General features: G+C 36.7%; 1 protein-coding gene across 1 annotated transcript in view; it reads left to right on the top strand.

Moving 5' to 3' along the window:
* The window catches only part of PRKAB2 (protein kinase AMP-activated non-catalytic subunit beta 2), a 123,587-nt gene that overhangs the window by 82,041 nt on the left and 13,713 nt on the right, over positions 1-27,833 (top strand). Inside the window, exons 6-7 of the mRNA XM_053693091.1 lie at positions 24,867-25,000; positions 26,522-26,590. Coding sequence (XP_053549066.1) covers positions 24,867-25,000; positions 26,522-26,590 — 203 coding nt within the window. The remainder of the gene's footprint in view (positions 1-24,866; positions 25,001-26,521; positions 26,591-27,833) is intronic.

The following is a 27,833-nucleotide window of genomic DNA, read 5'->3' as shown; positions in this document are numbered from 1 at the left end:
GTTTTTGAAAACACAAAGTAGGGTTTCTACTTAATCTTCTATAGGAGGATAGATCATTCAGCTGCCGTTCAGCTTCAGATATGTACATCTGTCTATCCATTACAACGATATTCCCCCCCTTATCAGAGTTTTTCACCACAATAGACAAATTATTCTGCAATGATGTTACTGCCTCTTTTTCCTTTCTAGTAAGAAATTTGTAGTTACGCTTATTTCTGGACATCACTAGTTTATCCGACTTACGGCACTTTAGGAACTGCCGGCGCCGTATATGTAATACCCCGATTTGCGAGATGAAATTACGGGCGGCGCAGGTTCCCTTGCTTGCGCCGAAACCTACGCTGTATATCGGATCACGCCCTGGGTATTTCTAAACTCAGAACAAAATTTAGAAACTATTTAGCATGGGTGTTTTTGGTGGTTGTAGTTGTGTAACAGATCCCAAAATCTGGTCAAAGTTAGAAAAAGTGTGTGTTTTTTCCATTTTTTTCATCATATTTTATATTTTTTTTATAGTAAATTATAAGATATGATGAAAATAATGGTATCTTTACAAAGTCCATTTAATGGGGAGAGAAACGGTATATAATCTGTGTGGGTACAATAAATGAGTAAGAGAAAAATTACAGCTAAACACAAACACCGCAGAAGTGTTAAAACAGCCCTGGTCCCAAACGGTCAGAAAATGGAAAAGTGCTGTGGTCCTTAAGGGGTTAAGCGTGTGTTACAGGATGGAGAGTAGCTTTACTCTTGCAGTTTGACAAGCCGTGTCTATTTTTCCATTTTGCATCATCTGACTGTGACACCTGCTCCCTCCCTGCATTACAATTATTATTCAGGTGTGAAAGCCAACTGCCTGCTGGGAGAGGGAGGGAGGGGGGAATTAACCCATCTTATCACGCTAGAAACATTAATGCAAGAAACCTGCTCTGACTTCTCTCCTACCCTTACCTAGAAACCTTAAAAAATATCTATTTTGGAGAATAGGGCATTACAGAAATTCAAACAGAGTAGAAGAGAACATTCTATACTATAATATTCTATTTAAAGTTAAGGTAAAGTTACCCTCATCTCTATCTATAATATCATTAAATGTTTAAAAATAATATGACTTTCATTCATCATATTTGATATAAATCGTTATAATTAAATATATTACCTTTATAATTTGATTTCTATCCGTCCCCAAATTCAACCCGTAAAAAATATTTTTTTTTCCTTTCCATCACGTGTTTTTTTATCCAACTGATTTTTAAGCCGTTAGGCGGCCGTCAACCGAAGTCATCCGCCCCTTTACTCATCGGTGCATGCGCAAATGAATTTTTATTAGGTTTCTCAACCCTGCGCGCTCCCGTTTTGCGCATGCGTGCTTCCTACAAACAGGTGGGACTCCCCACAGACTACGTCATCATCTTTTTACTAACGACTTCTATAACCTGCTCAAGTTGTAGAGTTTAATAATGTCACATGATGCCTTATTACCTGCACAGCCTTGTTACTTGTCTGTACAATCAGAGACAGGAGCTGCATTTATTGATATAGTTGAAACGTTTTTTAAAAACATTGATCTATCAACTCGGTTTGCCCAATTGTACTATAGATTCTATAGTACAATTAGGCAAACAGACGGCTAGATTTAGGTTTAATTGTAGGTAATTGTAGGTATTTTTTTACAGGCAAAAGAGCTGAATTATTTGGGGCATGCCCCGCAAATGGCCCTTTTCAGGGTTGGTAAGGTAAAAGAGCTTTGAACTTTTTTAATTTAGAATAGGGTAGGGCATTTTTTTATTTTGGGGGTCTTTGTTATTTTATTAGGGGGCTTAGAGTAGGCGTAATTAGTTTAAAATTGTTGTAATATTTTTCTAATGTTTGTAAATATTTTTTTATTTTTTGTAACTTAGTTCTTTTTTTATTTTTTGTACTTTAGTTAGTTTATTTAATTGTAGTTATTTGTAGGTATTGTATTTAATTAATTTATTGATAGTGTAGTGTTAGGTTTAATTGTAGGTAATTGTAGGTATTGTATTTAATTAATTTAATGATAGTGTAGTGTTAGGTTTAATTGTAACTTAGGTTAGGATTTATTTTACAGGTAATTTTGTAATTATTTTAACTATTTTAGCTATTAAATAGTTCTTAACTACTTAATAGCTATTGTACCTGGTTAAAATAAATACAAAGTTGCCTGTAAAATAAATATTAATCCTAAAATAGCTACAATATAATTATTTGTTATATTGTAGCTATATTAGGGTTTATTTTACTGGTAAGTATTTAGCTTTAAATAGGAATAATTTATTTAATAAGATTTAATTTATTTCGTTAGATTTAAATTATATTTAATTTAGGGGGGTGTTAGGGTTAGACTTAGCTTTAGGGGTTAATCCATTTATTAGAGTAGCGGCGAGATCCCGTCGGCAGATTAGGGGTTAATAATTGAAGTTAGGTGATTAGGGGTTAATACTATTTCTTATAGGGTTAGTGAGGCGGGAGTGAGGTGGATTAGGGGTTAATAACTTTATTATAGTAGCGGTGAGGTGTGGTCGGCAGATTAGGGTTTAATTATTGTAGGTAGCTGGCGGCGACGTTGTGGGGGGCAGATTAGGGGTTAATAAATATAATATAGGGGTCAGCGGTGTTAGGGGCAGCAGATTAGGGGTTCATAGGGATAACGTACGTGGCGGCGGTGTACGAAGCGGCAGATTAGGGGTTAATAATAAAATGCAGGGGTCAGCAATAGCGGGGGCGGCAGATTAGGGTTTTTTTTTTTGTTTTTTTTAATTTCTGTTTATTATAGCCATTCAAAACAAGACAACCAATTATAATATCAACAAAATTATTGTCACGCAGGACAAACAAGAAAAAAAAAAAAAAAAAGAGAAAAATTTATCAACAATATCTTCTCTATAGGAACACGGGCATACCATCAGAAAATAGGAGAACAATATTTAAACTACACTTTGTCCTTATAAATTTAATCATATCCATTCACAATGTACTGGCTAATATTTACCTCCTAAACACAAGTAAAAACATAAAAACAACAGAACAACAAAACAAAAAAAAAAAAAAAAAAAACGCAAACCCCCCCCCCTACCAAGATCGATCATGAGATGCCTACTACCCTCTTAGTCTATATCCCCTGCATTCCTTAACCAGGTATCCGGGAACACCTGTAGTATGACAAGCTCGGCAAAGCTTACCGACGCCAAGAAGGGCAGCAAGATCTGCCTCTGGAGGCAGAAAGCATAGGATTTAATAATCGGGGCCCAGCTTTCCAATAATTTTCTAATTCTTCTTTCTGACACTTGCTGTAAGTGAAAAGATTCAAAAATAATCTGAGCTTGGATGTCTCTCAACACTGACGCGAAAGAGGGGGGTGTCTTTGATATCCATTTTTTGAAAATATTGTATCTCACAATTTGTATAATAATATTTAGGATATGCAACGACAAATTATCTCTCTCACCAGGAAAAAGCAACACAATATATTTCAGAGAAAGGGAGATAGAGGTTTCAAAGACTCTATTATACCAATATTGAATTTTCTGCCATAGTTGCGCAATTTTAGGACAGGTCCATAACATATGGCAAATATCCGCCTGTACACAAGAACAATGTTCGCACTTGAAAGATTTACCCGGAAAAAATTTAGCTAATTTCGCTGGAGAATAATAATAATTATTTAAAAGTTTTAAATGAGATTCTTTCCAGCTTACTGCTATTGGATATCTAGCCACAGTTGCCAAGCTATTAATTAGCATCTCCCGATCTATCGCTGGAATATAAGGTGACCATGCACGGATTAATCTGTCCTCCTCCAACATACCCTGTTTCGTCAACATAATGTCATAAATTAGTGAGATTGATGCATCGCCCATATTAAATTTCATAATACAACTCTTAATCTCAGGCCAATCCCATCTTCCCATCGCATACCATCTTTGTCCATTAAGAAAGTGTCGAATTTGAAAGTAAGCAAACCGATTAGTACTCGGAAGAGAGAACTGCTCCCTAATTGTCTCCCAAGGTAAAATCTGACGATCAGTATTAAGGAGCTGATTCAAATATACCAGTCTCCCATTCTGCCAGTCCTGAAAACATTTTTGATCTAGCCCAGGTAAAAATAAAGGATTTCCTCTAATGGGTAAAAAGTCAGAGAAAGATGGGTCTACTTTACACAACTTACAAACCTTATGCCAAATCACCACTATATTCCTTACAGAAATAAGGGAAAATACCCTTCTGGGTAAAGACTGTGGGACACAATGCAAAAGAGCCGTTAAGGACCATGGTTTGACCATATATGATTCTAGGTCATATGTAGAGACCAGATCAGCCCTAGCAATCCAGTCTACCGCTATTTTAATTAATGATGCCCAATTATATAATCTAATACTAGGCAGAGCCAATCCTGCTCCCGTAAATTTCTGCATTAGCCTATTATTCGAAATCCGAGGTTTTTTAGATTTCCACAGGAATTTCGAGAACCACGAAGACAAATTCTTTAAATCCTTATTAGGGACAATAAGGGGTAAATTTTGAAGAAAATAAAGAATTTTAGGAAAAATTATAGTCTTTATTAAATTAACCGACGCAGTAAGTGACAGTGGAAAAGCCGCCCAAAGCTTGAGGTCTTCCTGTATTTTCTGAAAAAGAATTGTAAAATTTGCCTGATACCACTGTTTCGGATTCCTACATTAGGTCACTCTTTTGCATATTAATTTTATAACCGGCGAATGTACTGAAATGCTTTATCGTATCAATCACTCTTGGGATAGTAACTGCTGTTTTACTCAAAAATAATAGGATATCATCAGCATACAGGGAGTGCAGAATTATTAGGCAAGTTGTATTTTTGAGGATTAATTTTATTATTAAACAACAACCATGTTCTCAATGAACCCAAAAAACTCATTAATATCAAAGCTGAATATTTTTGGAAGTAGTTTTTAGTTTGTTTTTAGTTTTAGCTATTTTAGGGGGATATCTGTGTGTGCAGGTGACTATTACTGTGCATAATTATTAGGCAACTTAACAAAAAACAAATATATACCCATTTCAATTATTTATTTTAACCAGTGAAACCAATATAACATTTCAACATTCACAAATATACATTTCTGACATTCAAAAACAAAACAAAAACAAATCAGTGACCAATATAGCCACCTTTCTTTGCAAGGACACTCAAAAGCCTGCCATCCATGGATTCTGTCAGTGTTTTGATCTGTTCACCATCAACATTGCGTGCAGCAGCAACCACAGCCTCCCAGACACTGTTCAGAGAGGTGTACTGTTTTCCCTCCTTGTAAATCTCACATTTGATGATGGACCACAGGTTCTCAATGGGGTTCAGATCAGGTGAACAAGGAGGCCATGTCATTAGATTTTCTTCTTTTATACCCTTTCTTGCCAGCCACGCTGTGGAGTACTTGGACGCGTGTGATGGAGCATTGTCCTGCATGAAAATCATGTTTTTCTTGAAGGATGCAGACTTCTTCCTGTACCACTGCTTGAAGAAGGTGTCTTCCAGAAACTGGCAGTAGGACTGGGAGTTGAGCTTGACTCCATCCTCAACCCGAAAAGGCCCCACAAGCTCATCTTTGATGATACCAGCCCAAACCAGTACTCCACCTCTACCTTGCTGGCGTCTGAGTCGGACTGGAGCTCTCTGCCCTTTACCAATCCAGCCATGGGCCCATCCATCTGGCCCATCAAGACTCACTCTCATTTCATCAGTCCATAAAACCTTAGAAAAATCAGTCTTGAGATATTTCTTGGCCCAGTATTGACGTTTCAGCTTGTGTGTCTTGTTCAGTGGTGGTCGTCTTTCAGCCTTTCTTACCTTGGCCATGTCTCTGAGTATTGCACACCTTGTGCTTTTGGGCACTCCAGTGATGTTGCAGCTCTGAAATATGGCCAAACTGGTGGCAAGTGGCATCTTGGCAGCTGCACGCTTGACTTTTCTCAGTTCATGGGCAGTTATTTTGCACCTTGGTTTTTCCACACGCTTCTTGCGACCCTGTTGACTATTTTGAATGAAACGCTTGATTGTTCGATGATCACGCTTCAGAAGCTTTGCAATTTTAAGAGTGCTGCATCCCTCTGCAAGATATCTCACTATTTTTGACTTTTCTGAGCCTGTCAAGTCCTTCTTTTGACCCATTTTGCCAAAGGAAAGGAAGTTGCCTAATAATTATGCACACCTGATATAGGGTGTTGATGTCATTAGACCACACCCCTTCTCATTACAGAGATGCACATTACCTAATATGCTTAATTGGTAGTAGGCTTTCGAGCCTATACAGCTTGGAGTAAGACAACATGCATAAAGAGGATGATGTGGTCAAAATACTCATTTGCCTAATAATTCTGCACTCCCTGTATAGAAGAATTTTCAGATTCTGAAGACCTAGCTGGATCCCTGGAAGAACCTCACGTAACCTAATCGCCAAAGGTTCCAATACAATATTAAACAGTAGGGGCGAGAGAGGGCAGCCCTGTCGCGTGCCTCTATGCAATAGTAAGCTAGGAGAGATCCTACCATTTACTAACAAATATGATACCGGATTCTGATAAACTTTTTTGATAAAGTTAAAAAAATTACCAACGAGGCCAAATTGGGTCAATATGTTGAAGAGATGTCTCCACGAGATGCAGTCAAAAGCTTTGACCGCATCTAGTGTGAGCACCGCTACATCCTTAAAATCATTCCTCTCTACATCCTGCTCTAAATTCCAGACAAAATCAACTAAAGTTATTAATTTCCTTATATTTTTTGATGAGCTACGAGTTGCCATAAATCCCACCTGGTCTGTATGAATCAGTCTATCCAGACAGCAAAGTAATCTCTGAGCTATAATTGATGCTAAAATTTTATAGTCTGCATTCATAACTGAAATAGGCCTGTAAGAGGCAGGATCTTCCGGGGTTTTCCCTTTCTTTAGTATCAACGAAATATTGGCTGCAGAAAAAAGGGCAGAAATAGGATTATCTGATAAAAGATACTCATTGTATAATCTTTCTAAAGTTGGTATAATCTAGTCAGCTAGACTTTTGTAAAATTCAGCAGGTAGCCCATCCGGTCCTGCTGTTTTGTTGAGTTTTGCCCGCGCTATGGCTTTGCTTATCTCTTCAGCTGAAATCGGAGCATTTAACATGTCCAATTCTTCTTTTTGAATTTTAGGGACAGAGATCGAAGACCAAAATTCTGACTGATTATCTTGATTGAATTCTCCTTCCGAATATAATTGCTGATAAAATTGAAAAAAAGCTCCGGATATTTCATCAACATCGGCGGTACGACCCCCTTCTACTTGAATTACTGGGATAAGATTCTTCTTATTCCTAGCTTTCACTAGTCTGGCTAGGTGTTTAGCCGAGCTACCATGGCTACCTCTAAATCGGAGATTAATTTTTTTCTCCTCCTGTTGATGTTTTTGCAATAAGAACGCGTCTCTTTCTTTCCTAGCTTCTATATATAACTTCCAGTTAGACTTTGAGCGATCACTACAATATTTTCTAAAGGCATTTCTAACTTGATTCGACAATTGAGTATCCCTCACCCGTGATTTTCTGTTCTGTGTAACCATGAACCCCTTAATATCTCCCCTCATCACTGCTTTGGCCACCTCCCAGAAAACCTCTATTTTATGCTTATACCCGGAATTAAACCTATCATACTCCTGCCACTTATATTCTAACCAGGACAAAAATCTAGGATCATTATACAAAAATCTAGGATAGAAGAATCGGGGGGACTTTGCGTGGTCTGAGACTACTATCTCATCAATCTCTGCCTCTAATTTTGCCACCGGCAAGGACTCTGCAACTAAAAATAGGTCTATGCGAGAAAACGTCCTATGCGCCCTAGATTCACATGTGAAATTCTGGACATCCGGATTTAACCTACGCCATATATCATAGACCTGTAATTTCTGGCAAAATCGTAAAAAATACTTTGAACTTCTCCTATTCTCTGAAACATTTTTAACTGCAAGCCGATCCAGTTCTGGAAATAGTGTCATGTTGAAATCACCTCCGATGACCAGATTTTCTTTAGCCAAAGGAAACAACTTACACTTAATCTTGTCCCAAAAAACCCTATCCAATTTGTTAGGACCGTATATATTGCATAAAACTAATTTTAAATCATTTATATAAATATGAAGGATAATAAATCTTGCTTCCGGATCTGAATCTATCTGAACAATTTTGTAATCCAAGGTCTTATTTATGAGAATCGCTACCCCACACTTCCTGCCTCCAGAAGAAGAAGAAACCACCTCACCCACCCATTTAATCTTAAGTTTCTTAGCCTCATGATCTTCAAGGTGGGTTTCCTGTAGGAAAGAAATATCCGACTTGTTTCTAGCTAAGAGTTTAATAATTAATTTGCGTTTTGAGGGAGACGAAATCCCTCTCACATTCCAGGAGGTTATCTTTAAATCCATATCCTATTTATATAGTAGATATTCTAAGCGATCAGTAAGGGGGGAGAAAAAGGAAACAAAAAACAAAAACAAAAAAACCCACAAACAAAAACCCCGAGAATAAAAACAAACCACTGCAACAAAAGCATATAATATATATATATACATATATATATATATATATATATATATATATATATATATATATATATATATATATATAAAAGAACACTTTGTAAGTAAGTAGCGCACACATAGACTTTAGCAATATAATTTCAAAAGGTACCTGTATACCACTCACTGTCCGGTAACACGCTGGGGAGCAATTGGCTCAGGGTGTATGGAGATCTGCAGCTGTGGAGACTGAGCCGGTCTGTAGTCAGCGTCTGAGTAAATAGAATTTATTCCAATGGATTGTCCCCACTTGTAGCGCAAAAAATCTCTCTCCAAAGAAAAGTAAAACTTCCTTTATTGTAGTAACAAAAGTAAAAACATGACAGCCTACACACGACTGTAATAAAGCACTTAATGTAAAAACACAGTGTCAGTGATCTGAACCACATGCAGACATGTTTCGTGCAGTTGCGCACTTGATCACTGCTTGAAAGCAATCCTGATCACACCTGCTTTATAGCACTTTTCTTAAAGAGACATTTGTAAATGTTAGACACTGTGTGCTTGAACTCTCTCTTTACTGCCTATCCTTTGTTGAAGAACATGTTTCAAAAAGTTATTTAATACATTTGCAGAAAAATAGAGATTAATCTTTTGTCCAAAGGTCTCAACTTTGTGCCATCAGCTCAGTTTAATTTGTTTGAAACAGTATTAGACGTTAACAAGTTTGTACGCAAACTTACTTTGAAAAAACATTATTTTTTTTTCAGAAAGTGAGCATATGACACAAGTTGAGACTAAAAATGATATTAATGAGAGTGTCACGTCAGCCATTACTGATGTCTTGTTATTTCCTGACTTATGTGCTATTAAAGATTTGCAAGAACTAGCTGAGGATAGCAATAGAGAATCTATAGATAAGATAATGGAAGAAGATATCAAATTTGGTCACTTAAAGAAAAAGAGCACCTTTTATCCAGTACACACCAGACCTAAGGTGTTAGATATTTTCCAGAAAACAGTGGAAAGTAAGTTAAGAATACTACATGAAAAGAATCTAAAAAGTAAAAAAAGAAGGTACTCTAATTTAACAAATAAAGAAAAAGCAGCTTTATTAACTCTTCAAGAAAATAAAGATATAATGATCCGCCCTTCTGATAAAGGAGGAAATGTAGTCATTTTAAATACTGTAGACTATTAAAGAACATTAAAGAAGCCAAAAGGCAACTGTCTGATCAAGAAGTGTATATCAAACTAGATGGTAATCCCACGAGAGAGTTTAGAAAAGAGCTAATTAAAATCACTAAGATAGCTAAACTAAACAATATCATAACTCCTACATTAGAAGAAGTCCTAACTCCAACTAATTCAGTAATTCCAATATTTCATTATTTTCCCAAGTTACATAAAGATTTAGTCTGTCCACCAGGACGACCTATAATTGCAGGTATTAACTCATTAAATGAGCCGTTATCAGATCTGGTGGACACTTTCTTACAACCACTTGTTAAAGATTTACTAAGTTACATACAGGATAGCACATCATTGCTTAATAAGTTACAGAATATCAAATGGAAAGAAAATTACAGATTTCTAGTAGTGGATGTATCATCCTTGTATACTTGTATAGATCACAACTTAGGCATGACAGCTATAGAATTTTTCTTGAACCAGTGTACTGACTATGAATCAGCAACAAAAATGTTTATACTTAATGCAATTGAATATCTTTTAACGCATAATTTCTTTATGTTTGGATCAGATTTCTTTCTCCAAAGGCGTGGAACGGCGATGGGGGCCAAGTTTGCCCCATCATACGCCAACCTATTTATGGGTTGGTGGGAGCTGTTCCACGTCTTTGGAGAGAGAAATCCCCATAGAGAGAGAATCATACATTTTTTCAGATATATAGACGATTTACTTTTCATTTTTGAAGGAGACACAGATCAAGTAAAAGATTTCTGTGCTTATTTAAATAATAACAAATGTGGGTTGAAATTCACAGGAGAAGAAAGTACGGAGTCAATAGACTTTCTAGATCTTACATTAAAAGCAGATGTAGAACATGAAAAAATAGTCTCTATACTTTACAGAAAGCCAACAGCAGGCAATACTACACTTTTATACAAATCATGTCACCCGAGACATGTGCTACAAGGAATACCAAAGGGTGAATTCATTAGGGCCAAAAGAAATTGCTCTAATGAGGAAGATTATAATAAACAGTGTAAAATTATTGAAGAAAGACTAAAACAGAGAGGATATAATGAAGGCACTTTAATTAAAGCAAAAGAAAGTGTTCAGCAAAAAACTAGGGAGGATTTACTAAAATATAAAAGGAAAGATGCAAAAAAAAGGGACACTGAGAAACCCAGGTTTATAACTACCTATAGTACTGATTTTAAAAACATCAGCAAAATCATTAAAGATACTGTACCTGTGTTATATTCAGATCCAGTACTAAAAATTATAATGGAAGAGGGTGTAGATATTATACCCAAAAGAGGAAAAACACTTTCAAACTACCTCTCTCCATCTAATCTTCCAATAAAACACAATAAATGCTGGCTAAAAGAGAGAAAGGGATTCTTTAGATGCAGGAGAAATATATGTAAAACTTGTAACCATGTCATTGAGGGCGATACTTTTTCTTCATCTGCTACCCAGCAAGACTATAAAATTAAGTATTACATAAATTGTTCAACTACACATGTAGTATATTTACTTACGTGTGATCTCTGTAAAATTAACTATGTAGGTAAAACCAAGCGTAGCATTAAAGATAGGTTTCTTCAGCACCTCAGATCAATAGAGGATGATGACACCGACACACCAGTGTCGAGACATTTTAAAAGTCAACATAATTCAGATGTGTCTTTATTAAAAATTCAAGGTATAGATCATGTTCCTCTATGGAAACGAGGAGGAGACAGAGAAGATAAACTTAACAAACGTGAAGTCTTCTGGATTTTCACATTAAAAACATGTAATCCATTAGGTCTCAATATGCGTAGAGACCTGGATCTTTTTGTGAATTAATATATACACAACAGCTTTTCTTTTAGATAAGGAAAAGGGGAGAAATAATATATGGCCATCATATAAGTCTTAAACAATAAATTATTTTTACATATATTGTAAACTCTAAACCTTACTCTAGAAATAAATTTAACATTTTTTGTATGACACATAGTGTCATATATAAATTACATCAAAGTACTACAGTTGAAAGACTGCAATTTTATCTAGTGGTATAAGATATACTTATGAGAAATGAGGCAAAGACATAAGGTAATTTTTAATGTATAAAAGTTAACATCATATTATTAATATACATGTAGAAGAGAAAAAATTCTTAATATATAAAAGTTAACATCATATTATTATTAATATACATGTATAGGAGAAATTTTTTTTCTGCAAATGTATTAAATAACTTTTTGAAACATGTTCTTCAACAAAGGATAGGCAGTAAAGAGAGAGTTCAAGCACACAGTGTCTAACATTTACAAATGTCTCTTTAAGAAAAGTGCTATAAAGCAGGTGTGATCAGGATTGCTTTCAAGCAGTGATCAAGTGCGCAACTGCACGAAACATGTCTGCATGTGGTTCAGATCACTGACACTGTGTTTTTACATTAAGTGCTTTATTACAGTCGTGTGTAGGCTGTCATGTTTTTACTTTTGTTACTACAATAAAGGAAGTTTTACTTTTCTTTGGAGAGAGATTTTTTGCGCTACAAGTGGGGACAATCCATTAAAAAAAAAAAAAAAAAAATATATATATATATATATATATATATATAGTACCACATCACACTTATGTAATCTAGGAAGAGGGGATAAAACAGAACCTTATTTATCTTTAAGGAATTCTTTCGCCTCCCCCTCCTCCGTAAAGACCTGACGAATTCCTTTGTACTCCATTATTATTTTAGCAGGATACACCATCCGTGCATTAATTCCTTTGTTAATAATTTGAGTACATAGGGGCGCCATTATCCTTCTCTTCATGGAGGTTTCCACAGAGAAATCTTGAAACAATAATACTTTGCCATTACCAAACATTAGAGGTTCCTTTAATTGCTTAAACAATTTCAAAATGTCAATCTTGTCCTGGAAATTGAGGACCTTGCATATGCACACCCTATTTCTCCTTTGGCCTGAATCTGTGGTTTTTTTTGGCCAATTCTATGGGCTCTCTCAATCATAATAGGTAACTTAGATTGTGGGACGCCCAGCTTCTGCGGGAGTGTGACCGAGGTAAACTTCAATAGGTCTTCAAATTCTGCATCTTCCGGGAGACCCACAATTCTAATATTATTGCGTCTTGCCCGATCTTCAATATCGTCTAGACGCCCCTGAAGATTAGTGATTTTAGTCCCCTGTTGGGATATTAAATTTTCCTGAGAGTTAACTAGATCTTCTAATCCCGAAATTCTATTTCCAGCCTCTTGCATTCTATGTGAGAACTGCCTTACTTCTACTGCCAAAGTAGTAATTTCAGCTGAGATAGAACCTAATTCTTTCCTAATCATCTCAAATTGGGGCGAAAATAACTCAGATAATTGTGAAAATAAAGTATGGGTATCCCCAAGATTAGTTACTGGTTCCACCGAAGTGTCAAGAGCAGGCTCCGACATTTTGGCTTTTTTGTCTTTAGCTTTAATGGGCATTTTGGGAGAAGATTTCCCCAATAAATATTTATCCATAAACCCTTATATAAGGGGTACAAGTCCGAAAAAAACACCCGTGCACAGACAAAAAAAAAAAAAACCAAAGTGTGTGTCTATATATATTAAGGTGAAGAAAATTAAGAAAGCGATCCGCCCCCTCTGCTACAGGCGGCGAGACCCTTATTGTGGAGTGACTTAGGCCCAGACTGGCCTAAACCTTTTATACGTGCCAAGAAAAAAAAACAAAAAAAAAACAAGAAGAAAATCTCTCTGAAGGGGGGCCCGTGCCCCTCCTGTGCAAGAAGGACCCTAGTTTTTTTTAGGAGTATGCAGCGTGCATACACAATGTGAGAGAACAGTATAGAAGGATCAAGACCCCGAAAAGGAAAGTTTAAATATTTGCAAACTCACTGATTAGTTTTAATTATAAACCATCATTGCCTTTAACGTATAAGCTCTCTACAAAGTCAACTCTTATCTCTACCAACAAGGAGGACAATTCAACGAGATGTTTTATGCCCAAAGGAGTCCACCTAGCTATCAGATATACTGCCTCCTTCAGGGAAAAATCTGTACAGTGCTACAATCAGAATTTAATTCTTGATGCCCTTAATCTAAGATTTGAAGGGGTCCTATCTATGTCTGACACCTTACGCAGATCATATTAAATGACATGGGCTAGAATTCAGCTTTCAGAATACACCCTCAAAAATATTACCAGCCTATATTAAAATGACTGGGCTAGCTATACATCACTCTTTTAGTAACCATAAGAAATAGTTCCTGTGGTAATCGTGAAACAAACCTTCTATACCCAGGTATTGAACTAATACCTCTAATAATATTTAGCAGCAGCTTAATAACATTTAAACACATATAAGGAAAAAAGCACACAGGATTGAAAAAAAAAAAAAAAAAAAAAAAAAAAGGTATATAGCTTGACTAGGAAAAAAAAAAAAAAGGGGGCCAGTCCATTGATATTCTCAGCCGGCCAGAAAGTCAGTATTGCTGGGGACCCGCCAACTTGAACTGTCCAGCACAATATTTCCAATTGGCCACTAGACTTTTATATAGGAAAGGAAGAGCACTTGACTTCTGCTATCCCCAGTCTTTAAATCTTGGCACTTTGGCAAAACTTTTTCCCACACAATTCCCAGGCCATTGGACCATATAACTGAAGCAGTTGTATGTGTGATTTACGCCTTCAAAGCCCGTATCAGGAACAGATATACAGTTTACTCATTCTTTTCTTATAGGAACTGATATCCTTCTTATAGTGGAGGGCTGGATTATAATATTTTTCTCCCTCTATCCCCTGCCACCTGAATATGATTTTGCCAAATAGCAATTGTAAAAGGACTTCTTGAATCAGGCAGTCAGCTTTAGCAAACAAACATGCATACCAATGACAAGGAGAAAAAACCTGCTCACCAGCACTCAATTCCAGGCTTTCAGGTTTTAGCCAGACAGCCTTAAAGGACCAGGTTAGTCTCAGCCTTACCACTTGAACACTGTATCCGGCTGTAGACACGCAGGTGTAGCCACAATCCGCAACTCTCTCCAACAAATATACGGCAAGCTGTGCCCCCCCTCTCCAAAGGCCAAACTCTGCTCCTCCAGTGGGCAAAACCTGGAACACTGCGGCCAATTCCAGCGGGTACGACAGTTCAGGATCTCCTTAGCCAGCTACCGTGGCTTGAACGTCAATCGCCCCAGCCGGGCTGCCTTATCTTGCTACGGGTATCCACATTTGCTAGCGTACACGGCTCCACTCTGCGACTCACCAGGGAGCGTCCTGGAGTAAAGCCGGTTCCGCTGCCAATCACAGAATAACAGAGACTCCTTCCGGACTACCCGCTCCACATTGTAGACATTTCAAGGCAATTTGTTTAGCTCTCTTCCATCAACACGTTTGCCCGGCCAGGGGGGGGCCTCAGGGTCCAGCACCACCGTCCACGGCAGCCTCTTCCTCTTCCTGTCAAGTTAGAAAAAAAGAAAGAAAGTCACAGTAAAATGAGGACTGCTATGCAGTCGCAGCCAGACAACGGCTTCTTTGGGCTTCCACCTCTCACGCAGGTCAATTCCCTGCCGAGCGCCACACTCTAGACCTGGTCAGATTCCCAGGGTAAGTGGCGGAGAGCGGGGAGCTGCTGTTCCGGCGTCCTCTCACCATACCGGTGTGCAGGTACACTGCACAACTTATCCCCAACCGGAAACCTTGAAGTTACGGGTTAATAAGTGTAAGGTTAGGGGTGTTTAGACTCGGGGTACATGTTAGGGTGTTAGGTGCAGACTTAGGAAGTGTTTCCCCATAGGAAACAATGGGGCCGCGTTAGGAGCTGAACGCTGCTTTTTTGCAGGTGTTAGGTTTTTTTTCAGCTCAAAATGCCCCATTGTTTCCTATGGGGGAATCGTGCACGAGCACGTTTTTGAAGCTGGCCGCGTCCGTAAGCACCGCTGGTATCGAGAGTTGCAGTTGCGGTAAATATGCTATACGCTCCTTTTTTGGAGCCTAACGCAGCCATTCTGTGAACTCTAAATACCAGCGGTATTTAAGAGGTGCGGCCAGAAAAAAGCACGCGTAGCTAACACACACCTTTGGCCGCAAAACTCTAAATCTAGGCCAGAGTTAATAGATCGATGTTTTTAAGAAACGTTTCAACGATAGCAATAAATGCAGCTCCTGTCTCTGATTGCATAGTACTGAATGAATATACCTATTTATTCAATACTATGTTACAAGGCAAATTAGCGCATGCGCATTGTAAAGTGATGGGCATTGAAGATTACCATCGGCGAGTAGCGCATGCGCAATTGAATCCGGGGTCGTGCACTCGCATTTGAGAGCGGGTGAGACCACTGAAGACGTCACTAAATGCCTAAGGAGGAAGTAGGGCTTGGGAGGAGTCGGGAGATAAACGGTAGGGAATTGGAAATTACTTTTTTTAAGAAAAATATTTGAAAAATAAAAAAAATTACTTAGTGACTATTATAAGGTGATAGGGAGAAATGGTAGATTTGATTCAATAAAGGATCAATTTACCTTCACTTTAAAGGGACATGAAACCCAACCTTTTTCTTTCATGATTCAGATAGAGAACACAGTTTTAAAAACTTTTCCAATTTACTTATATTATTAAATTTGCGTTGTTCTTGTGCTATTCTTTATTAAAGAGATATCTAGATAGACACGTGCACACTCCTGAACTTACCTTCCTGCTTTTTCACAAAGGATAACAAGAAAACAAAGGAAATTTAAAGGGACATGAAACCCAAATTTTTTAATTCATGATTTAGAAAGAGCGTGCAATTTTAAACAACTTTCTAATTTACTTCTATTATCTAATTTGTTTTATTCTCTTCATATTCTTTGCTGAAAAGCATATCTAGATAGGCTCAGTAGCTGCTGATTGGTTGCTGCACATAAAAGCCTCATGTGATTGGCTCACCCATGTGCATTGCTTTTTCTTCAACCAAGGATATCTAAAAAATTAAGCAAAATAAATAATAGAAGTAAATTGGATTGTTGTTTAAATTTGTATTATCTATCTGAATCATGAAAGAAAATTTTTGGGTTTAGTGTCCCTTTGAAAGCTGTTTAAAATTGTATGTTCTATTTGAATCATGTAAGAAACTTTTTGGGGTTTATGTCCCTTATAATTATTAACCTAAAACAATTGTATATTTATTATTTAATTTAACAATGTATTTATTAACGGTCCAAAGAAGTAAATGCATTTAACCTGTCCCCTCATGGGAAAATGTTGGACATAGCACTTTGCACCCATCTGAATACCAGTCCTACGGGCCTACTTAATTATTGGTATAAATTACCTGTAAGCTTGTTTTAAATGTAAAGCGCTTTACAAATAACCGATAATAATAATAATAATAATAATGATAAATATTTGTGTATCTCTTAATTAAAGAATTTGTGTATTGCACTTTCACACTGATAAATCCAGCAATGAAACAAACGTTGCAGCCTGCAGCCATGTCAGACATTTGTTTGCCCATGATGCTTAGAAATAAAACTTAGAAAATAGAGAGACGCACTCAGCTGAGACAGAACAAAAGCTTGAATAACTTCCATGCCTGTTCATTTTCAGTGCCAGTCAAGGTGCAGTCTCTTTTAGCACACTATGCCTTTTCACAGAGAAAAAATATCCTGTAGCATATCAGTCTGACCATTCACAATGACAGTCCAGTGCCGAAATACCAGGCAATTCTTCTCTGAACAAAAGAAACAACAAACCCCAGACATACGTTTCGGCCTTCTGTGGGCGTCGTTAGTGAGGTGTAGTTGCATCTCTCTAGGTTATTTGTGCAAGGAGTCCACATCTGGTTTCCCCTTTTACTCCTAGGGAGCCCCAAGATCATGGAAGTCATTCTAGCTTTTGTTCTGTCTCAGCTGAGTGCGTCTCTCTATTTTCTTGTTTAGAAAAAAAACTTGCCACAACTTCGCAACTTAAAGCTTGTGAAATTCATGAAGATTTATATCTGCCTTTCACCACAGTAGCACCCTGCGAGTTAAGCTCCACATGTATCCTGTAATCATTCATAGGAGCATAGGTTTAGTTCCACTATGAAGTGTACAGTACCTGTTTTACAAAAATATCTTTAAAACCTTACAGAACACGCAAACTAAAACTAAATAAAAATAACTCTGTCTATAAAATAGTCCACTCTATCATATGCAAAGTAGAAAACTTGAAAACTGAAGAGAAATAAAATAAAAACAAGACAACCTCATTAGCTTTGAAATAGACTGCAAGACAAGATACTTCCCAAGCGCGATAGAGTCTTTATTAGTTCCTCATGCTGAGATATAAGTACAAATAGGGCCGGACTGGGAATAATTGTAAGACCAGCCCTATTTTCCATTGATACACAAAAGGAGATAGATACATAAATAAGGGAACTGTAGGTAATCAAAGTTGAAGCAGAAAGGGCCGTGTGGGTGTCTCTCCCGACACAGATAAGTACAAACAAACGCAAAAAGTTTGTAGTCCAAATACAGCAATACGAAAAAGTCCCCTCTTAAGACTTTCTTCAACCAAGGTGAGGTGTTGTGAACATAATGTTGTTGGCACATAAAAGCACTTAAATGGAGCAATATTAAAAGTTCATACCTTTATTTTCTTGTGTAACAAACACATACGACTTTCACAGACATGGTAATTACCAGGAGACACAGGTGTTAACGGAATATGACGTCATCTGAAGCGTTTCACGCCTTTCTGTCGCTTTGTCAAGGAAACTGAAGAGAAAAAAAATAAAAATAAAAACAAGACAACTTCATCAGCTTTGAAATAGACGGCAAGACAAGATACTTCCCAAGCGCGATAGAGTCTTTATTAGTTTCTCATGCTGAGATATAAGTACAAATAGGGCCGGACTGGGAATAATTGTAAGACCAGCCCTATTTTCCATTGAGTCTGTAAAACTTAAATGCCCCAATACTGGGATACTCATTCCCCCAATACTTTTTTCAGAATTAAATTATTAATATATATATATATATAAATATATATATAAATATATATATATATATATATACACACAGGTATATTGTTTGTAATAATAAAACAATGCCAGATTGTTGTTATATAAGCATTCTACAACCCAAGTTCATCCATAACTATATTTCATAGTGTGAAAATGATCACCTATAGTGTGATCTGGTGAAGACAATCACTAGACACTAAAAACCATTCAAAGGGTGGCTACTAAATGGTACATGGTCTAGTAAACAAAAACTACAAGTAAATACTTTGTAACCTTAATTTGTATAGCTCAAAGGATAAAATAAGAGAGGTGATAGAGCTGCTCCACGCCCTTAAATTGTAGCTGGTCAGGCCCAACTGCTGCTGCCCACAGGGACATCTCCTGGTGTCCTGATAGGTCAATTCGACCTTGAGTACAAAATTCTTACCAACCTCTAAGACACCCTAGTTCCTAGGACACCCAAAGCCATCCCTGGAGACAACTTTCTTTCTATCCTGTGTGACTACTTTACCATAACACAACAGGCATGCAAATGTTTAACAATCATAGACATTTACATTAAACATTTTACAAGTGCGTTTCCAAAGAGCTGTGGTTGAAATGATTGTTTTCCTGCTATTTTAGCGGTTCTCATTTGACAAACAGGATATCATGTATTGGGCACCTTACACTACTATACGCCCACTAACGAGACATTAGAAAAGATAGGTGAAACAATGTTCATTGAATTTCATACATGATCCTCAGCCACCTAATGAGCATATATAAATATAGACTAATATTTCACTGATTGAATAAGACAGAAATCCTAATTTAAGAAGATATGTTTAACAGAAACTTAATTTGCCATCCTATAATAATGTATAGCCCTGTACTGCATACCAGTCAGTGGTGTCAACAGGGGGCACTCTGCCCCCTAGCATAAATGCTGCCCCCTCATGTGGCCCCCTAATTGTGTGCCCCCCTTGCTTTTCCTTCCACCACTTTGCTGATAGCTTTGCTGACCCCACCATTCCTGGACATGTCCTTTCCACTGCACACCCTGCCCCTGCTCACAGCTTGTCTGATCCCACTTGTTCCATTGTGGCCCTGCCCCCAAAACACTGTTATGCCTCCAAAAATTGCCCCCCACCCCTATTTTTACTTTCTGGTGATGCCACTGCTGTATACACTCTACAAGTACAGGCATACCTCGGAGATATTGCTGGTGTGGTTCCAGACCACAGCAATAAAGTGAATATAGCAATAAAGTGAGTCACACTAATTTTTTTTGCTTACCAGTGCATATAAAAGTTATATTTACACTATACTGTAGTTTATTAAGTGCATTACATATAAAAAAAAAATGTATATTCTTTAATTAAAAAATACTTTATTGCTAAAAAATTCTAACGATCATCTGAGTATTCAGTGAGTCATAATCTTTTTGCTAGTGGTATGTATATATAGGTGTGTGTGTGTATGTATATATATATATATATATATATATATATATATATATAGGTGTGTGTGTGTGTATATACCCTGTGTATATATATATATATATATATATATATATACTGTGTGTGTGTGTGTATATACCCTGTGTATATATATATATATATATATATATATATATACTGTGTGTGTGTGTATATATATATATATATATATATATATATATATATATATATGTATTCATGTGCATTTATGTGTTTATTTGTGTATATATGTTGGAAAATGGCACAGATAGAGTTGCAATAAAGCGAAGCGCAATAAAATGAGGTATGCCTGTATAGCCATACAAAGAGGGCGCCTCATGTACATATCAGTAGTTCCATCAGATACGAAAATGGGTGAAGATATAGGGTACTCACATATAGCTGCCGCACCCTAGTGTGCTGATAGAGGAGTTCTGGAGTTTCACAGTGCTCCCTAAACCCAGCTGCTGGCACACCTAAAGCTGTTCCACATAACAAGTCCTCATTCAAAGGTAGCAGAAAAAAATGTACACTTGAACTAGATATAGTGTAAAAATCAATATTTAATAAAAACATTAATAAAACCAGTCAAATCAGTGTGTACAATATAAGGTTAACTGAACAAAATATGTCCCCTCACATACAACACATTTCTCGGCTTGCACACAGTTTCATCAGGCATGTTTAACAAATGCAACAAGCTACCTTAAATACATTTAACAGCCAGTCAAATAGGTCCCTAATTCAAGAGCCCAGCTGTATAGAATTAACAAATGTGAACCCATCTCCTTACTTTTCTATCCCATACCTCTACAATAATCATACAAACATTTTCAAATCACATTGTTATGTATTTCATAGACAAAGAGGTTGAGAGATGTAAGATATGAAGACATATGGAACCCTGTGGATTTGCTAAGGAAGCTCAGCCGTCATACACAGGACACCATGTCCAATTTGTCTAGAGAAAATCAGATGACCAATTTATCACACTGTTGGCCAATTGGCCTTGTGTGTCTAAAAAAACTGAATACAATCAGAAAAGCTCTTATTTTCACAAAGAAAATAGTGACTTTTAGATATGGACACAAAAGATGTTCTATGTGTAAATATATTTCACATGGAGCAAGAAATATATCGCATGTCAAATGTTACAGGGGAAACATTCCAAATCAAGGACCATTTAACCTGTAATTCTAGTTTTGTTATTTATGTCATTACCTGCAATTGTGGTCTCCAATACTTGGGGCGAACCACACAAAAAGTTAGAAGATGGAGTGAGCATTTAAAAAATATCAACAAAGATATCAATTACTTCTTTGGAGTCTATGACCCCTTCCAGTAAATCTAATAGATTTGTTAAGCTTAGACAGAGAGAAACATACTGGATCTACAAATTCCAGGCACTGTTTCTCTCTGGTCAGAATTAAGTGATTGATGTTCCAGCATTTTAGTCTAGGGGACTGATATTATTAGGAGATATTATCATTGGGCTCTTATACCACTCACATTTTACATCAATGTGCTATGAATATTTCATAGCATATTTGGGCAACATCAATATTTATATATTAATATTTTTTTCTTTTCATGTTTATATCTACCTATATCATTATTTTAGATTATATTACATTCAATTAACCTTCACTAGAATATATATATATTAAGATAGTTACTATAGATATGGATCAAGAGTAATGCTACATAAATGTATAATTCTATGGACTCACAAAGATGGTAGAAATCAGGGGCCTCCATTGTATAGTGGGATGCAAAACTATGTTTTTGTTCATTATGTACAGTGTAGGGTTATCAATCTTCTTTTAGTCATGCATTTCTAAGGGTCACATACTCTATTATGCATTTTTACTTTTATTTTCATTTTATTTTTATTTTTTCATGTATATTTACAATTTGTTCCTTCAGTTTCACAATACACGGGTGACACTTTAAAAATGGATTTAGAATGTGAGAAATGTGTTATAGGTATTGATGGAGGCCTAACAAGAAAATTATGTTTTAATATTTCACTGGGTATAATAGTGACACAACACATCGACTAGTGTAGGGGGCGCACATATTGTCATGAACTATATGTAGAGCACTGATACAACACATAGAAAGTACTGTTTTCAGGGGCGTGGTTTCCCATTAAGATTTTTTGATACTTGTGGGACCGATTGGTCTGACACTTTTATGTATCGTATTGGTCATATGACCTTTCAATAAATTGTGGGAGATCGCGCCCTCTGTGTTTGCGTAGACAAAATCAGTTTCAAGGAGTGGGCTCATTGGGAGTGTTTGTGGTAGTGATTCCATTGTGTGGTGCGCACATTGGGTTCCAAGCAGGTGACGTACTCTGGAGGGCGGGGTGCCCCATTGAAAATATACGATATATGAGGCCCATTGGTCAAATAGTATGATACATTGGTCATGTGACTTTTGGATGATCAATGGAATCCATGAGACACCGCACCCCTTATGTAGAAGTGCTGCACATACTGGATGTAGTTGGTATATTTGGATTAGACAGTTTCCACACTTTGTATATATTTTAGGTTTGACCGTTATGGTCTTATTAAAACCGTATGTATTTACGTTTGGGTTTGACACACAAGGCCGATTGGCCAAAGGTATGATCCATCATGAGAAATGGGACACGTGTATGAGGGCTGAGCCTCCTTAGTAAATCTACAAAGCTCCGTATGCCATGGTGCGCTGATAACAACTTGTCTCTTAATATTAAGAAGACCAAAGAGATTATTGTGGATTACAGGAAGACCAAACACTGTACACACTTACCCAATTATATTAATGGGTCTGTGGTAGAACGGGTGACTAGTTTTAAATTTCTGGGAACTAACATCACTGAAAATCTGTCCTGGTCACTGAACACATCTATTTTAGTTAAAAAGGCACAGTGGCGACTCTATTTTTTAAGGAGGCTGAAGAAATTACATCTGTCCTCTCAGATCTTGGTTAATTTATATCGATGCACCATTGAGAGCATTCTTACCAACTGCATTTTGGTGTGGTACGGTAACTGCACCAATCTTGACCGGAAAGCTCTACAACGGGTGGTGAAAACTGCCCAGTACATCATTGGTGTCCAGCTACCCTCTATTGAGGACCTCCAGTACAAGCGATGCCTGCAAAGGGCGCGCTGCATTATTGGAGACTCTTTCCATCCTAGCCATGGACTGTTTGTTCCCTTGCCATCTGGGAGGCGGTACAGGAGTCTGAATAGTAAGAGAGTCGGGCTAAGAAACAGTTTCTTTCCAAGAGCTGTTGTTATGCTGAACACAAATACCTAATGCTGACTTTTTTTTTATTTAAATTTTATCATATTCTCTTTTTGATTATTCTATCTTTTAATTGCAGGCTATCTCGGACTAAAATTGCTGCTTATTACTCTCATTTATTAATCTGTCTTAATACTTGTACTTACTACATGGATTACACTATGCACGTATCCATATCACACTGATAATTTGTATTACACTATTACATTCAGGTCTTATACATTTTTTCTTTTTATACACCTGACTTGCTGTTTGATACTGATTTGCACCATGCACTTTTCTATATCACATTGATAATTTGTACTACACTGTTACATTTCTTTTTTTTCTGTGTCTTATACATTCTTTTTATACAACTGACTTGTTGTTCGATACTGATTTGCACCATGCACTTTTTACTATGTACTCATGGGACACTGCATATGTTAAAATGTGTGTATTTAACATTTAAGTTATCCCATTTTATAATAAAAGGAATCTTATCTCTTATCTTATCTTATGTCTCCATATCTTACATCTCTCAACCTCTTTGTCCATGAAATATATATCGATGTGGTTTAAAAGATGTTTGGAGTATGATTATTGTAGAGGTATGAAATAGGTAAGTGATAATTCTATACAGCTGGGCTATTGAATTAGGAACTTTTTGATTGGCTGTTATTCGTAATTAAAGTAGCTTACTGTATTTGTTATAAAAGGCTGATAAAACTGCGTTTAAGTGAGGGGACAAAATTTGTTCAGTTCCCCTTGTATTGTACACATTAGTTCGACTGGTTTTATTGATGTTTTTATAAAAAATATTGATTTTACACTATATCCAGGTCAAGTGTACATTTCTTCTGCTACCTTTTGAATGAGGAGTTGTTAGGTAGAACAGCTTTCTGGGTTCAGGGAGCTGGAGCACTGTGAATCTCCAGAATGCCTCTATCAGCCCACTAGGGTGTGAGTACCTGAACCATTTTTGGATCTGATGGAACTACTGATATGCACATAAGGCTCCCTTCTTGTTTGTATACACCCACACCCTTGCGGATTGAATCCCATTGGGCATATTATTTAAGTATAAGTCATCTTTATTTTTGATTCTATTTGTGGTCAGATTTTTTCTGTTTTGGTACATTTTGTTTTGTGTTAGCTTTACGCATCTAAATTGAAAGACTAGTGCACCCTAGGGATCTTAGGATCATAGGTATACATATTTGTAGATTATTTCACTGCTGTATACAGATGCACTGATTTGAAATCCACATAACAAAAAAACAAATAATTGCAAAGTCAATAAATCAGATATCTTTATGGAAGAGGAAAGTGTACCTTATTGATGTTTTAGCATCAATCAACTAATCCATGAAAATACTCCATTTTGTTTCAGATTTATCAAGTTCACCACCAGGATTTTACGGTCAAGATTTGTATACTTATCGACCAGAGGAGCGGTTTAAATCTCCTCCCATTCTCCCTCCACATCTCCTTCAAGTTATTCTCAACAAGGACACAAACATTTCTGTAAGTAATTCTTAAGCTAAATGGTATACAATGACAGTAGAAGGTGAGTCCTTTGTTATTTTTCATGACAAAATATGTAGCACTTAAAGGGACTCTGAACACCTCACTAATACTTCAATTGTAATACTTTTCTTAACCCCTTCACGTAATTAGTTTATGGTTTGGTTATTTATACTTAAAGGAATATTATGCATATAATAACTTAAGTTCAATAATGGCTAGTAATAAAGGTCGCTTTAAAAGAGAGACCACTTTCTGATCCAATAGACTTCATGTGCAAAGTTTATCCATGGGTTTTCGTAGGATTTCAAATTCAAAGCCGTTTCAATCCATTAGAAGGTGCAACTGTAACTCACTCATCATATGCTTTTCAAATGCATTTCTGTTGCAGTAACATTTCCCTACCTTGCAGGGGTGTCGATTAAATTCTACACACTTGAAACACAATTTTTTCCTGTTTTGTCCATCCATGCTGAGTTCACATGTTAATATTTTTTGTTTTAACAAAAGGTTACAAATATTGCTAACAACACACCATTAAAGTAAATTTTTCATTTATGATCAGAAATGAATCACGGCATTGCAAAAAGATCTACAAGCAAAATACAGTACATGTTTTAAAAGCATTTAAAGCAGTAATTTTGTAAGCAAAATTTGCCTTGTTTTGCAGGTCCATGAAGCACCTTTTGAAAAGCTTCTAGAATGTTTTTTTTTTATCTTTTAAACACGCGAAAATGAGCTCTTGCACATATCAACCAACCATTGTGCAGCATGTAGGCGTGTCAAGGCTCTGCCTTCTTTGGAATGCGCTCCAGCATCTATGGTCTATGGGGAGGGGGAAGTTGAAATACTACACATTTCAGAGTAAAATTACTGAGAAAATAGGCAAAATAAAATAATGAGAGTTCATCGCAAACTTTTTTTTTTTAATTAAACATTTTGGGCCAGATTATAAGTGGCAACCATAAGCTATATTTCATCCACAATAATTTGCGCTCATGTTGCAAGTTTAAAGTTATAGGTTGCGCTCAAGCAAAAGCCGAAATTGCACTAGAATATTTAGCGTGACTTGAGACCTGAAGTGTAAAGGCTAAAAGGTTGCACAAAACACATCAAACACTTATTAAAATAAACTCTATACACTCATATATACACTTTTTAAGATCATTTTATTATTAAACAAAACTCAAAAAAATCATCGGGGGGGGGGGGGAGCAGATAGAAGATATCCTGCAACCTTAAATAAATCAGACATTTTGTAGTAAATATATTATTTGTTTGCAGCTATACATTTATATGTGGCCCTCAAATGTTGTAAAATATTGATCTGTGGCCCTTAAAACTTCAGAAATACTGATCTGTGGCTCTCATATGTTAGGAAGTCTCTATATCTTTTAACTATACATAAATGCCCTATGACACATTTGAAACATAAATTGGTTTCTGCACACACATTAATACGCACTGCCTGATGATTGTACATTTCTTCCTAAAGGTAACCTCTTTCTATATTCATTTCAGTGTGATCCAGCACTTTTACCTGAACCCAACCACGTAATGTTAAACCATCTCTACGCACTGTCAATAAAGGTATGTTTTCCGCTATTTTTTAGTATTCATATAGCAGTAATATCATCCCTTACCATAAATCAGACATATGAATGTATTGATGTCTGATTGAATCCCCTAATAGTTCCCCAAGATTAAGCTTGTATTGCCGTTGTGCTTTCTCTCTACCCTTGTTTCTGTGCTGCTTTCCATAATACTAAACATATGGGTAATGCTATAGAGTGTGTTATAGGCCAGGCTTTTTGTATTTATCATCATAAGTAGTTTAGTTATTTTAATTGGTCATTCTCATTCAGAGATATTACTTGGCTGGTTATTGACCTAAAAAAATGGTGTTCCCAATGAATCTTGTATGATTGGTTCTTGCAAAGGAAATCACTTCTTTTTTTTTAGAGCTCTACAATCATCAGAGCTTATACCCCCAAAATGTATATTTTTTTATTGGTTTGAATTGTAAATGGCAGAAATAAGAACAAATAGATTCTGACTCCACACAATTTTAATTGATGATTTAACCAAACTTGTGTTTCTTTCATATAATGATGATAGTCCATAAGGTCCATAACATGTGGAATATAATTTCCGCCACTAGAAGGAGGCCAAGAACCCACACAAGAGTTTAAATTCCCTCTCACCTCCCATCTCTCCTCAGTTTTGTTCTTGGCCTACCAGGAGAAGGTTAAGAATAGAGGTGTTCCAGCTACTTGCTTATGGATCACGCAAGGCTATGGCAGAATATTTAGCAGCTATCCCCAAGCCAAGTAAGCGTAAATGCAAATCTGGGAATTTACATCACTCTCTGGATGAAAACATGCAAACTCCTTCCCTTCAACCTCAAATTCCTTTCCTGCTTCAGAGCTCTGACGACTCAAAATCTTCCAGTTCAGATGGGGAAGTGTCATCTGACAATGCTTTCAGATTTAAAGTGGAGCATATCCACACCTTGTTTCATGAGGTACTGAGAACTCTGGGTATTTCTGAGTTCCTCCTAAGATTCTAGCAGTATTTCAGGTTCCAGATTTGGTTTCGGACTATATAGCCAAAAAAATGGGAAACCTGGTATTTCATTTGCTCCTTCTTCCAAGTTTAAGAGAATGGACCCAGTTCCAGGTGAAATTATGGGAAACCATACACAAGGTTGATGGAGCTATTTGCACTCCTGCCAAACACACTATCATCCCCATGGAGAAAAGCACCTCTTTCAGGAATCAAATGGACCACATTTCCTGAGAAAGCTTTTCCTTCAGACCGGTCTTTTGCTTAA

This window comes from Bombina bombina, chromosome 10 (assembly GCF_027579735.1).
Source record: "Bombina bombina isolate aBomBom1 chromosome 10, aBomBom1.pri, whole genome shotgun sequence".
In the NCBI taxonomy this organism is placed as follows: domain Eukaryota; kingdom Metazoa; phylum Chordata; class Amphibia; order Anura; family Bombinatoridae; genus Bombina; species Bombina bombina.
The sequence above is the reverse complement of the archived record's forward strand: the minus strand, read 5'-3'. Positions and strand labels throughout refer to the sequence as shown.